This window comes from Myxine glutinosa, chromosome 11, assembly GCF_964187855.1.
Source record: "Myxine glutinosa chromosome 11, kmMyxGlut1.1, whole genome shotgun sequence".
Lineage (NCBI taxonomy): Eukaryota > Metazoa > Chordata > Myxini > Myxiniformes > Myxinidae > Myxine > Myxine glutinosa.
The window spans coordinates 59,759,022-59,774,788 of record NC_136271.1 but is presented as its reverse complement, the minus strand read 5'-3'; the positions used below and the strand labels follow the sequence as shown (position 1 = coordinate 59,774,788).

Here is a 15,767-nt window from a genome sequence, read left to right as displayed (position 1 = left end):
CGGAAGCAGATCCTTCCTCCAATCCCACTGTCTTTATTAAATCCATCCCAAACCTCATGCCGAAATAGTTATGATTAATTGATGACTTGGAGTTTGTGAGGGGGTGAGTGGGGAAGGAGGATTGAGGGGGGTGGGTAGGGGGGGGGGGGGTAGAGGAGTAATGTTGACGACTTGAAGTCCCATTTTACATTGCGCAGATGTTCCACCAGTACCTGCTAGTATAAATACATATGTATACATTGTGTGTCAGTGTGTGTTGTGCATGTATAACATACTTTACACCACAAGTTTATCCAAGCTGTTTTGCGTTTTATAAGTTTCAATTGGTAAAACTGTTTTATGCGGCCATGCATAACACTCTCTCTCTAAGTCTTCCAAAAATAATTTAATACCTTTTTTTTGGATACGTTCAGTGTTTTGGTTCTATTTGCTCTAATCAAACTCCTTCCTCCATGGGACCTATGATATAATCTTGATAATTTCAACATTTTGGTAATTTTGGCCTGCCTTGAACATACGTAGATACACACTTTCACATTTGTTCTTTGTGAAACAAATGGCAAACACCATAGAAAAGTAAATAATGCATTGATGAAGTAAAGATGATTTCATATAGCTTCTTAAATATTGAGTCTGCACTTGGAGTTAGGGAGGAGGAAGGAGGAAAGGGAAAGGAGATGGGAAAGGAAAAGGGATGGAGAAGAGAGGAGGTATTGGGAGGGTCAAATATTTCCTCATTTTGAACAAGCAATGTGTAAACAATTCCCTTATAAGGAAGGTATGAAATTGGCAAACAACACAATTGTTTCCAAACTCTGAAACTTACGAGAGCAGGGATAACTTGGTGGGTCAGTTGGGGCTCGGTAGAACGCCGCATGACAGGTACAAGACGCTGCAGCCTCCTTCAAGCTTGAACTGTGCACTGGGCATGTTGCGCACGGCTGTGCTCCTGCTACGGCCTTGTACGTCCCTGGACGGCATGCTGGGTGGACACAGTTAGGGAAAGCATTAGCACCATATAGGCATGTCTGATTCTCGCTGTCTTGTAAGGATTTCGTTATGTAGGAATTTCAGAAGGAAAATATGAATAAGGTAAAAAAAATAGTGTGGTCTGCAAAACAAAGAACTTTCAAACATATGACTTGGGGACATGAAAATTGTGGGGTTGTTTGTGGCAGCTAGCAGTAGAAACAAAAAGGTAAAGACCTTTGTTTTATTCTTTCTTGTATTGCTGAGAAATACTGCTCTCACGTGCATCTTCCAGTACTTAGTCTACAACCTCTTGGGTGTGATTCCAGCAACCAAAGCTGTTATCGAGCCCATTGCCAGCAGGATGACACCATATTGCAGAGCATGCAAACTTTCATAGCAGATATTAATCTGGCTGTCACAGTGTCACATCCATTTGCTCCTGCGCACCATTGCACAGTGTATGCTTTTATGACACAACCAATTGACTTGCATGGAAGAGATTCACACACTGTGGCCACTTAGTTTATGCACATGGTGTGCACATAGTCAAAAATGATCACTTGGCAATGGAATCTCCTGCAGTGGTTGTCAATGAAGCAATGGTTTTGGTCAAACTTTCATAAATAGATAGACATAAATAGACACAATAAATAGATGGCCCAAATAGCCATAATTACAAACATAATAAATAGATGGCCACAACTCGAATTTACACATACAGTATATAACAGTCATGGTCAAACATAGTAAAAAATAGTCAAAAATAGTCCAAAAAATAGGCAAATACAAAAACAATAGTCAAAATAATAATAATATCAATAATAGCAATACTAAATAACCAAAAAATTTGCAAGAAAATCAATAGTAGTAATATAAATAGTAAATATTCAAAGAAAATAGTCAAATCTAAAAACAATAGTCAAAAATAAATAATAGCAATAGAAATAGTAAATAATCAAAAACAATAGTCAAATAGGACAGTCAAAAGTGATCACTTGGCAGTAGAGTCTCCTGGAGTGGTTGTAAATGAAGCAATGGTTTCGGTCAATCATTACACCATAATTACATACATTAAATAAATAGATGGCCCCAACTCATATTTACACATGGTGTTGGTGTTGTTGGTGTTGGGCTAGTGGCTAGGGTGCCGGCTTAGGATCCTAGGATCCTGGGTTCGAATCCCGGTCAATCGCTGAATTAACGCCAGGGGGGTTGACTCAGCCTGTCATCCTTCCGAGGTCGGCTAATTGAGTACCAGTTCACTGGTAATTCCCTGTTTGTCGTTAAAGGCGGCAAAAAGGGTTGGTGTCAGGAAGGGCATCCGGCCGTAAAACATTGCTTCAAAAAGGGGACCAAAAAAACAACAACAACCACGGTGCCCGAAAAAGGCCAACCCCCGCTTTGCGGGGAAAAATGGCCTCTAAAGGTGGTTTTTAACTCATATTTACACATACATTATATAACAGTCATAGTCAAACATAGCAGAAGATAATCAAAAATATAGTCAAATATAAAGACAATAGTCAAAAATAATAATAATAATTTTAAAATAGTAAAAAAAAAAAAAAAAGTCAAATAGGACAGAGTCAAAAATGATCACTTGGCAGTAGAGTCTCCTGGAGTGGTTGTAAATGAAGCAATGGTTTTGGTCTATCATTATGCCCTAATTACATACATAATAAATAGATGGCCCCAACTCATATTTACACGTATATAAAATAATTAAACATTACAGTACATATGGCCTGTATAAAGACAAGCCAAGTAGTGCTCAAAATGACTATATCCCATTTCAGTAAATGCTACAAAAGTTGCACAATAAATAAATAAGTAAATAAATATATTGACAAGTAGAATTATAAATAATGTTGCCGACAAATTTATGTTATTTTGAAGGTACCACATATTGTATGTATAACATTGGGGTACACACGAATAGCAAAATTCTGGCATCTCCCCCACAATGCCCAAACATGCCTTCCTCAACCCCTTTGTCACTCTCCTTTCTTTCAACTCTCACCTCTCTTCAATTCCCTAATCTCACTTTAATCCTTTTATCCTACAATTTCCTTTCCTTAAACTTTTTCCTCAGTTTTTTCACACCAACCCCTCCCTCAACTCTAACCCATTTTATCCATTTCATGTTATTCATAATATGTGAGTAGATGACCCACTGACAAAATAAATCCTGCCAGTAAACAGGATTTGGAATAATGCAGCACAGGCATGATCGGCCATATTAATTTTACCTTTACCTGTGTTATAACTTACGTGTAACTTGTGTTAGAAGTGAAACAATTTGAATACGTTACAAAAGACAACTACAGGCATGATAACACTACTTTATCCCTACCAAGAGGCACGTTGACTGAAAAAGGTTCAGAACGACTGCTCGATATGTTTCAAATTAGCACTGCCTATAGTTATAGGTTCAAATCCCAACAATATGGCACGCAGACTTCCTCTGGGCACTGCATGAGAGGGACAATGCAAATGTTGATGCAACCTTTATCATGTTTTATGTTTTATGTTTCAGTTTGTCTTTTTGTGATCAATGTTAGCTCTTACACGAGCCTCGATCTTGTATCCAAGAAAAAAAACAAAAAACCTGCGGATTCTCTCCATATGTTGATCGATTTTTTGAGTAAACTGAAGTAGACAGTAAAAAGACAAGATTCAGATAAAACTTACAAATATGAAAGATTTTGACAAAGAGGAGCACGAGTCGCTATTCCTCAGCCTATTCCGCTGACCGAGCTTGAATATGAAAGGCTGTTGTAATAACTGCCAACTGGAAGTCTCAAAAGCTGAAGAGTGACCTTTGGAGCATTTATTTTGCACTCCTACATCTTTTTTGTACAATTCGATTGCTGTCATCAAATTTGACATGAAAGTCCACAAATTGGGTTTGATTTGCACCAAATCACAAGTTGTCTCACGTCACATTTCACAACAGCCACTATTAATCACAATTATTACCAAATGCTATAAATCAAGGCCTACCACGCTCCTAATTAAATATACTATCAAAGCAATAAGCCAGGGAGAGATATATCACTCATCTGTTCGTGCTCTTTAATTGCAAGTGACCCTGTCAATGTTTGCGAGTTTGACCTGAGAAAAACCTGGCACAAGGATGTTGGTTAATTGAACTCGGCCACATGACCTCGATCGTTCAGCAATGTTGTTGTACACTCGTATCCGTCGTGGAGCAAAATCAACAAACTGTGCTGCAAATCCGCAATTCATTTCCTCCGCGACCGAAACTAGGTGGACGTTTATGTTTTCTCCCTTGTTCATCTGTCTGTCTGTCTGTGAGCAGCATATCTCAAAAAGTTATGAATGTATTCGGGCGAAACTTGGTGGACACGTTGGGTGTGTGACAAGGACGAATCGATTCAATTTTTTGTGAAGAACCAGATACAATAATTTGTAATTTTAAGTGATTTTTCACAAATGAAAGATTATAGGTAAGTGGCTAACACCCATTTATTAGGATGAATCGTTAACATTGTGATACAAGTAATAAATTTAAATTTTTATATAAATTTTTATAATTTTTATATAGTAAAAAAATAATTTAAAAATGAAAATTAATTTTAATTAATTGATTAAGATGACATGAAAGTTTTAACGACCTCAGAGTTAATATGTAGGTAGTTCTGTGATTTTGTGTTGATACTTAATGATTTTGTACATCCTATATTCAATATTTAAAAGTTTTTGGCACATTTTAGCAATTTTGGCAACGATTTCGAAAAAAAAATGGCCGCCATGTTCAATTTCGATTTGGATAATAAACTGGATTTAAAGACTATCTATATAAGAACATCACTGCTAGGTTTCATGCTTGAATCACCATGTGAACGGTTTTTTTTGTTAGCCACCAAGCTATTCAGGCGAAAAACTATGTATAGCATGATATCTCAAAAGGTTTTGGACAGAGTATGACAAAACTTGGTGAATAAGTTGGTTAGGTGACAAGAAAAAGCTGATATTTGATTTTGGTTCAGGTCAGAATCCAGATCCGGCCTTTCAGTGGGATACAAAATAAACTGTCCAGCCTGGTGGAGGTTTGTACACTATCGAGTGCAGCTATAGTTTTGGTAAATGTAATCATGTCCTTAATCAAAAATTGTGGGTTTTTTTTTTTGTGCTGACCCTTCAAGTCAATTACACCATCAGTCACCATCTTGGTTCTGGCACACATTAGGACAATGTGAGGGATTTCCACCTGACAGTCATGTTGTGGACAGGTGGTCTCAGATGTGTGCCAGTTTGGGAGATATGTTGTGCAGAGCTACAGTTATTTAAAAATAATGCAATTCTCAATACAACCACTCTCGTACAATGAAGCGACTCTTTAGAGGTCCACCTATCGGCACAGATGGATGAAATCAAAAGGACGTTGATCGAGGTATACAAAGCACAGTGGGAAGCAAGAAGACTCATCGGAGCAAAATAATTCATTCCGACGCTCTACGAAGGCTTCCCAAGGAGGTCAGCATACCTTGATTAACGTCCTGTCGATTTCATCCATACCTGTCCACCAACGCAGATTGACACGAGCTTTCGCCAGCAAGAATAGTCCTTCATTCTACTGCAAGTCCTCACAAATGCCATTACTCATCAGGTGTTTAAGAAATGGTACGTGCGCTTTGTCACAAATATATTCTCTTGCCTTTTCGGCTGAAACGATCCATGTCGGTAAGGAAGTTTGCTTGAGCACATTCAGTGATGAAGATCCATTGGGTTTAACCAACAGAGAGAATTTCACTCCCCCAGGATTTCAGCATGTCACGGTTCATGTCGAGGAAGCAAAGCCAAAACAACTCAACCAGAGACCTTCAACGATACCAACCTAGAACGGCTCTCGGTAGAGAGCATACCTCCACCAGGCTGAACAGTTTACGTTTTGTATCCCACTGATAGGTCGGATCTGAAACTGGACCTGAACCCAAATCGAATTGGCTTGTTCTTGTCAACCAACCAACTCATCCACCAAGTTTTGTCAAAAGTCATACAAAACTTTTTGAAATATCACGCTACATACCGTTTTTAGACCTATCACTCAATGGTGAACAATCACTTTAAAAAATATAACAAATTATCGTATCCGGATCGGGATTCGGATCTTCACCAAAATCGAATAGATTCAACCTCGTCACACAACCAACCTCTCCAGCAAGCTTTGGCCAAATCCATCCATAACTTTTTGAGATATCCTGCTATATATCAATTTTGGCCATATCTCCCAATGGTGAAGAATGACTTTAAAAATTATACTCGCCGGATCCAAATCCGGATCTTCAACAAAATCGAATAATTTCGTCCTTGTCACATACGCTACATCTCTGCCAAATTTCGTCCAAATCTGTGTACAACTTTTTGAGATATCCTGTTCATAAATAAACACACAGACAGGGGTGAAAAGATGCCTCCATCCACCATCGCTGACGAAGCCAACAAGGAGATGGCCTCCACAGAATAAAAAGGTTGACAAAGGTAATGGAAGGAAAAACACATGACTTAAGTTCAGTCAATCAACATCAGAAAGCAACACCAAGGACATGCCTGGTCTGCATGGTGCTCTTAACCATCCTCGAAAGCTGCCGGCTGCACCATCCAGCCGATCAAAAAATGTCTATTATATCAGGAAATCCTACAATGCATGGCAATCTGAAACTAGAATGGCACTCGGTAGAGAGCATACCTATGCCAGGCTGAACAGTTTATGTTTTGTATCCCACCGATAGGCCGGATCTGGATTCAGACCTGAACCAAAATCGAATCGGCTTGTGCTTGTCTTATCCAACTCATCCACCTAGTTTAGTCATAAATCATCCATAACTTTTTTTAAATATCATTTTATATATCGGCTTAGCCCTATCTCCCAATGGTGAAGAATCACTTAAAATTTAATAATTCTCGTATCCAAATCCATATTCAGATCTTCACCAAAATCGAATCGATTAGTCCTTGTCAAACACCCAACATGTCCAGCAAGGTTCGTCCAAATCCATCCATAACTTTTTGAGATATCCTGCTATGTATCGTTTTTGGCCCTATCTCCCAATGGTGAAGAATCACTTAAAATTTAATAATTCTCGTATCCAAATCCATATTCAGATCTTCACCAAAATCGAATCGATTAGTCCTCGTCAAACACCCAACATGTCCAACAAGTTTCGTCCAAATCCATCCATAACTTTTTGAGATATCCTGCTATGTATCGTTTTTGGCCCTATCTCCCAATGGTGAAGAATCACTTAAAATTTAATAATTCTCGTATCCAAATCCATATTCAGATCTTCACCAAAATCGAATCGATTAGTCCTCGTCAAACACCCAACATGTCCAACAAGTTTGGTCCAAATCCATCCATAACTTTTTGAGATATCCTGCTATGTATCGTTTCTGGCTCTATCTCCCAATGGTGAAGAATCGCTTAAAAATTATAGTATCCGGATCCGAATCCGGATCTTCACCAAAATCTAATCATTTCGTCCTTGTCACATACACGACCAAATTTCATCCAAATCTGTATGCAACCTTTTGAGATATCCTGTTCACAAAACAAACAAACAGACAGGGGTGAAAAACATAAACTCCATCCACCTTCTGTGGCGGAGGTAATTAGCAAAGGTTATGAAATGAATAAAAAGGAAGAGCGATGTCTGAGTGTTGGAGGGATCCTGACTTATGAACAACATGTCCGATATCTGAAAAACACTGCTCAGGCTCGAACGAAGGCAATCATGCAGACAAAACAGCAACGTTTGACGCGTCTGAAGCCAGCAGTGAAAAACAGCTGTGTCTGCTCAAAGTGAATGCGTTGCAAAGCAAGAAGCAAACCACAAAGCATGAATATCGGAGCCCATCAGGAAACACAGGCGAAAGAAAAAGAAGGGGAAGACAAATGTCATGCCTTGAGAAATATCAAAGTCAATATTGCTGCTGTCCAGGATAATCAGGTTATTTATTACTTGCAAAATCGAAGACTATTCAAGTATATTAGATGATCTTGTGCGTTATTCTGTCTGTTTGTTTGTCAATTGCTTAAAGGTCACAATTATAAACCGATAGTTATGAAACTTTACCAAGCTGTGCAGGTGGTCACAACTGAAAAGCCTATTGATTTTGAGGTCAAAAGACAACGGTCAAATGAGGTCAAATTTCAAAAATCGTCATTTTTCATCCGATGGACTTGAAAATTAAACAGCAATTGCAGTGTCTCAGTAAATTGGGAAACCAACTGTTTTTGAAGTCAAACGGTCAAAGGTCAACTCAAGATCAAACTTCTACAATCATCAATTTTCATCTGACAAATCGTCAATTTTCTTCGTATCAACTTGGAAATTAAACAGCGATTGGATAGTGCATCACTGAATTGGGAAAGCAACTACTTTTCGGGTTAAAGGTCAAAGGTCAACTCAAGGTCGAACTTATAAAATCATCAATTTACATCTGAAACATCATCAATTTTCTTCCTATTTACTTGAAAATTAAACAGCATTTGGATAATGCATCACTGAATTGGGAAAACAACTACTTTTGGGGTTAAAGGTCAAAGGTCAACTCAAGGTCAAACTTATAAAATCATCAATTTTCATCTGAAACATCATCAATTTTCTTCCTATTTACTTGAAGATTAAACAGCAATTGGATAGTGCATCACTGAATTGGCAAAGCAACTAATTTTGGGGTTAAAAGGTCAAAGGTAAACTCAAGGTCAAACTTATAAAATTATCAATTTTCATCTGAAAAATCATCAATCTTCTCTACTTGAGAATTAAACAGCAATTGGAAATTACCTCACTGAATTTGGAAAGCAACTACTTTTGAAGTTTAAAGGTCAAAGGTCAACTCAAGGTCACTCTTCTAAAATAATCACTTTTCATATGAAAAATCATCAATTTTAATCGGATTGACCCGAGCTTTGATTAGGATCGTCAATTTAAATCTTAATGCAATTGTTACATATTTATGTGAATGTATGTGAATTACCATTCAGGTCTTTGCTTATCCTGTGTAGTAGATTAAGGGTTGTTGTGGTTGGAGGGTCAGGAGCCCTTCTGAAAAAGTGTCCGGAAACGGAAGTGACCGGAAACGGAAGAGGAAAAGACACGAGGAAGAAAAGCGACGAGTATTCTTCTTCCTCGCCCCGCTCCGACGAAAGGTGGGATCGACCTTGCGCCGCGTGGAAAAGCGGCGTTCCGAAGCCCGTCTGGCGAGAGGAGTTACCGGGACGTGTACCTACCCGGTGGAGACATCAAGTTGACGTGGGGCCGTGCATCGACCCCGCGTCTGGCACCGTTCGCGGCACCGTCTAAACAGACGCGTACAGGTCGCACGTTGGGGCCTAACACGCCTTGCAAGCGGCGTGGGGCTTTTGGCTTGCTTTACCGTACCCGCTTCGCGTGGCCACGAGGGGCTGCAGCCGCGGTGCCTGGTACGATACCTGCCCGGTGGAAACACGTCCACCCGGGGTTCGTTCAACCGCCCGAGTGCGGCGACGCCGACCAGCATCTTGGTCAGGAGGGGCCCAGAGACATTGTGAGGGGCAGAGACCAAAAGGGGGTCGTGAGTACAGAAGGAGACACACACATATAAGATGGCCATCTTAATCATATAGGGAATTGATTGTGGATTGGGAATTGTTGATGGTTGTTTGTTGTTGATTGCTCGGGGAATATCCGTGATTGTATCATTGAAATTGTATGATATCCTTACCCTGGAAATATATCATTGAACATCCGTTTCTCTTGGGTGGAATTCATAGGGATTGCGTTGCGAAAGCGCATATCTAATACTACTTTCTGGCGAAGGTCCTCTCACGGTCCGGGGGTCACCGAGACCAGGTAGTCACCGAGGGGACCACGTAACAGAATTGGGGGCTCGTCCGGGATCTAAAAGTGTATTTGTATAAAATAATAAAATAATATTTTTATTAATTAAAATTTATTAATTAAGTATTAATTGGTAAATTTTTGGGGGAAATTGGGGTAAAGTCTTGGGTGAAGGTTAACAGGTGTTAACGATAGTCACCATGGCGTTTGTGGCACAGAACTTTGCGGTAACACCGAGTGAGGCACAGTTCCGAGCGTTACTAAAGTCGGACCTCTTGAAATTGGCCAAACATTTTAACTTGGAGGTCCGAACTAATTTGAGGAAGGCAGAGTTGCAGGCCACGGTGATACAATCTATGGTGGGATTAGGAACATGGGACGAGTTAGCCTGGGAGTGGCTACCCGAAGAACCAGAAGATGTTGAGCTCCGGAAACTGGAGTTGCAATTACGGAGCCAGGAACAGATTAAAGAAGAAGAAAGGAAAGCAGAAAAGGAAAGAGCAGAAGAAGAAAGGAAAGCAGAAAAGGAAAGAGCAGAAGAAGAAAGGAAAGCAGAAAAGGAAAGAGCAGAAGAAGAAAGGAAAGCAGAAAAGGAAAGAGCAGAAGAAGAAAGGAAAGCAGAAAAGAAAAGAGCAGAAGAAGAAAGGAAAGCAGAAAAGGAAAGAAAAGAAGAGGAAAGGAAAGCAGAAAAGGAAAGAGCAGAAGAAGAAAGGAAAGCAGAGGAGAGGAGAGAAGAGAAACAAGCAGAGGAGAGGAGAGCTGCAAGGGAACTCGAAGCAGAGGAGAGAAAAGCAGAAAGGGAATTAAAGGAACGGGACATGGAGCTTCAGCAAGAAATCAAATTCAAGGAGCTGGAGTTAATGAGAGAACGGGGAGAGGCACCACCCTTGCTGACGGGGTCGACACCTAACCAGAAAACCTAGGATGTGGGCAGACATGTGAGGCTGGTTCCACCGTTCAGTGAAAAGGAAGTCGCGAAATTTTTTCCACACTTTGAGAAAGTGGCTCGACAATTAAACTGGCCGGAGGAGGCCTGGACCATACTCGTGCAAAGTGTGCTGGTGGGGAAAGCTCAAGAGATTTATTCGGCGCTACCAATGGACCAATGTGCAGATTATGAGGTACTGAAGAAGCACATCCTCAAAGCCTATGAGTTGGTTCCGGAAGCTTACAGGCAAAAATTCAGGAATGCCAGGAAGAGGGAGAGTGAGACCCATGTGGAGTTTGCCAGAGTGAAAGAAAACATGTTTGATCGGTGGTGTGAGTCAAAAGGAGTCGGGAAAGACTTCGAAACATTGCGTGACTTGATCCTGGTGGAGGAATTCCAGCAGTGTGTCCACGAGGACATCAAAGTGTACCTGCAGGAAAAGAAAGTACCAAAGTTGTGGGACGCAGCCACCATGGCAGATGATTATGCCTTAACCCACCGAATAGGGGTCCACCAACCTAACTCCTCGCCTAGACTTCAGCAGGGGAGTTATGGAACACCCGGTGCGGAGAACGACCTTACATGGCGGCGGCCTCGAGATGATTATGGGGACAACTATGATACCCCACCTGTTCGAAATCAGAGGGATGCGGGCCCAAGACAAACTTATAGTTCGGGGGGCCCGAGGCAGACCACGAGTTTTTCCTCCGGGCCTACTTGCGCTTTTTGCAAGAAACCTGGACACTTGATGTCCAGTTGTTACCGCATGAAAAGGGAAGACCCAGAGCGGAGTCCGACTATTACGACTCCAAATGCAATGGCCATTGTGAGAAATCGCCATCAAAAGGGTTACCAACCATTTATTTCAGAGGGGTTTGTGTCACGGGATGGAGCCTCGACTAACCGGAAACCGGTTAGGATATTGAGGGACACAGGGGCACATCAATCTTTAATGCTTGAAGGCATTTTGCCATGGTCCGAGGAGACGGCAACGGGGGATAGTGTTCGTTTACAGGGGATCGGGGGCGGTGTTAGTGCTCCCCTTCATGTCATCCATTTGGAGTCCGATTTGGTGTCAGGACCGGTCACCGTCGGTTTACAAGCCACGCTTCCTGTAGAGGGTGTATCTGTGGTTATCGGGAATGATTTGGCCGGGGGTCAAGTTTATGGTAACCTGAGGGTTGGTAAAGAGCCCAGCAGGGAAAATAACAACACACCAGCTCGGGATGGCGACAAAAGTGCCAAGTTATTTGTAGGGGGACTGAACTTCAAAACAGAGGAAGAAGTTCTGACCTCTGTCTTCAACAGATATGGGCCGCTGGTGGAAGTGCGGTTGGTAAGAGACTGGGAAACGCAACAGTCAAGAGGGTTCGGCTTTGTCACGTTTGCCAGCACAAAAGACGCCAGAGAGGCAGAGAAGAATTGGAATGGCAAGGATTTGGAGGGTCGGACCATAACAGTAGGGAAGGCATTTCGTAGGCGCCGAGAGGTCTACAGGAGAGGACAACTGGGCGGTAGTTTTGGTGGTGGCCACAATCAATATTATTATGGAGGCTCCCTGAGTTACGGCCACTCCCGAAGGAAGGATTGGCAAAGTAGTGGCCGAGAAGGAGACCGCTATTCATGGGACTACAGGGACAAGTGGTCCCACCCTAATTATTAGGGAAGTTCTGAGAAGTTGAAGCACTGAATGCGGTGGAGCCGCCGAGCCAAGATTCCTACACGGATTAACCGTGAACGCCGTTCCTAAAGGCGTCCATGTAGTGAACTTTCATGCACGGACTAACCGTGAACTCCACGTTCCTCAAGGCGCCCATGTAGAGAACTTTCCTGCACGGACTAACCGTGAACTCCACGTTCTTAAAGGCATCCATGTAGTGAATACTCGGCTTGGCCTCCCAGAAAAAGTGCTATCGAGTGGCTTAACTTTGGATCTTTGATCAACCCCTTAACCTTCATTCACAAGAAACTGACGGTCAAAGTCAGAGGGTCAGGAGATGGAGTTTGATTTGGCAGGGACAATGTCGTTGCTGGTGCTTAGTCCAGAGTGAGTAATCTGGAGGGGTTGTGGTGAAATTTTGGTTGCTTTATTTTTAAGTGATAACTGTGCCCGGGGGGAACTGATAATGTGGGGGGGTTGAGTTATCTGGTTTGTTTCTCCAAATTGGCCGGCAAAGAAAGTTTTCGCGGGGTTCAAACTTTCTTTCTTGAAGGGGGGGAGTGTTACATATTTATGTGAATGTATGTGAATTACCATTCAGGTCTTTGCTTATCCTGTGTAGTAGATTAAGGGTTGTTGTGGTTGGAGGGTCAGGAGCCCTTCTGAAAAAGTGTCCGGAAACGGAAGTGACCGGAAACGGAAGAGGAAAAGACACGAGGAAGAAAAGCGACGAGTATTCTTCTTCCTCGCCCCGCTCCGACGAAAGGTGGGATCGACCTTGCGCCGCGTGGAAAAGCGGCGTTCCGAAGCCCGTCTGGCGAGAGGAGTTACCGGGACGTGTACCTACCCGGTGGAGACGTCAAGTTGACGTGGGGCCGTGCATCGACCCCGCGTCTGGCACAGTTCGCGGCACCGTCTAAACAGACGCGTACGGGTCGCACGTTGGGGCCTAACACGCCTTGCAAGCAGCGTGGGGCTTTTGGCTTGCTTTACCGTACCCGCTTCGCGTGGCCACGAGGGGCTGCAGCCGTGGTGCCTGGTACGATACCTGCCCGGTGGAAACACGTCCACCCGGGGTTCGTTCAACCGCCCGAGTGCGGCGACGCCGACCAGCATCTTGGTCAGGAGGGGCCCAGAGACATTGTGAGGGGCAGAGACCAAAAGGGGGTCGTGAGTACAGAAGGGGACACACACATATAAGATGGCCATCTTAATCATATAGGGAATTGATTGTGGATTGGGAATTGTTGATGGTTGTTTGTTGTTGATTGCTCGGGGAATATCCGTGATTGTATCATTGAAATTGTATGATATCCTTACCCTGGAAATATATCATTGAACATCCGTTTCTCTTGGGTGGAATTCATAGGGATTGCGTTGCGAAAGCGCATATCTAATACTACTTTCTGGCGAAGGTCCTCTCACGGTCCGGGGGTCACCGAGACCAGGTAGTCACCGAGGGGACCACGTAACAGAATGGACAATTTCATGTATCCATGGCAACCTTTTTTTTCAGGGAGGGGGAATGATTTTGGAAGTATCGTGCTCTGCATGACGTCTTTCTTGTTTATTTATTTATTTATTACTTATCACATATCAATACGAATATTTGTTGTCGTTAGGATGCGCAGAGAAAATTAATCATCATGATATGCTTATGTGTAACACTGGAGAGGTAGGTTGAAGCAAATATGGAAGGTAATCTAAATGATCCAATAAATGGACAATCCAATAATTCGTAAATATGCAATTGCCAAGCAGTAATGTGCATGCATGGAGATAATTACTAATTAACTAATTATTACATCCATACGTAAGGAATAAAATTAATCTGTGGTCAAGGTTAAAATCTGTGTTTTAATGGGATAATCAAATTCATACAAAGTGACGTTTTGCCCTGTTCTCTCAAAAGTATGGATTGTGCTCCATGTTCCGATCAAGTTTCCAGGTCAGTTCGTCGGAGGAATTTGGGATTTGTCTGCCACGTGATTGAGTTCACCAAATGCAAAGCAGGAAGTTTGAAAGGAAACGGTCAGAAATATTCTTGCAATGTGTAGAAGTCAAGCTATTAACGAAAGGAGAGGAGAGACGTTGGAAGAATGTTCAAAAAATGTAAATTTGATGAAACACATCCAAAATATTCCATTGGAATAAAGGAAGGTTTTTTGAAAGATAGCAATGGAGAGAGCAAGGATGTATTGGCCTTGTGCAGAATAACTAATGTTTGTTGAGAAATATTAATGCATTTATTCAAGGGCCTTTAAAGAGTCTTGGCACCAGCTGCAGAAATACTTTTGAACTTCCCAGCAAATGTTTCACATCGTCCCTTTGATGTGTTCCGACGCTACATTCGTGGATCATATCGAAGGCAATATGTGCTGCTTCCAGGATTCCTGCAACCTTCGCTGCTCCTCGTTTGCGGTTTAAGGACGTACGCGCCTTTGAGTCAAAGCCCTCATCTGTCCTGGAGCCAGTCTGCACGCCCAAGATCGATGTTTAAATATTACATAAATATTGCTGCATTGTTTGAAACACTTCGCAAAAGGAATCCCAGAACTTGCTCGACCTTCGGGGAGGACATGTCGCTGACCAATCAGATGACTGGTTTCATGAATGGGACTGTACTTGTTCTGCTTTCGTGTATGCAGCACCTGAATGGCGGTAACATAATTAGCTGCTGTGCCGCTGATGCAGTGCCCCCCGTAGGTTAAAGCAGGTATTTGGAAGTTGACCAGCGTGCCAGCAATAGCTCGCGTACGCTTCACGAAGGACAACAACGTGGGATCCATAAGTTCCACCAAGGAATCCTCATTCATCCAAAAAATACCTGTTCATCCAAAAGTCTTCAAAAATATAAATATTATAAATACAGTATATATATATATGAAATACATTTAAAAAAAAGTTAATCCAAAACAGTCTTCAAAAATATAAATATTATAAAATATATATATACAGTATATAAAAAAAAAAGAAAGAAAAAGTTAATCCAAAAACAGTTCAAAAATATAGATATTATAAATAAATAAATATATATATATATACAGTATATATATATATATATATATATATATATATATATATATATATATATATATCTGTGCAGCGTCTGTCCTGTGTTGTGTTGTGTTGTCCTGTGTTGTCACTGAACTACTTTCTCATACTTTTGTGAAATCGTACCAAACTTCTGGTATGCACATATCTCTCCCGTCATTATGTCCTAAGGGTATTTTTTTTTTTAATTTCCAATTTATTTATTTTATTTTTTTGGGAATTTTTTGGGGAATTTTTTTTTTCCAACTTCAATTGTTTATAAAATGTGATATCACGTATATTACAAATACATTTGTGCAAAATA

At 41.5% G+C, this 15,767-nt stretch overlaps 1 protein-coding gene across 1 annotated transcript in view; it reads right to left on the bottom strand.

Annotated features, from left to right (window-relative positions):
• The window catches only part of LOC137436708 (ephrin type-A receptor 5-like), a 386,742-nt gene that overhangs the window by 223,229 nt on the left and 147,746 nt on the right, over positions 1–15,767 (bottom strand). The window contains exon 4 of the mRNA XM_068130715.2: positions 827–982. Coding sequence (XP_067986816.2) covers positions 827–982 — 156 coding nt within the window. The remainder of the gene's footprint in view (positions 1–826; positions 983–15,767) is intronic.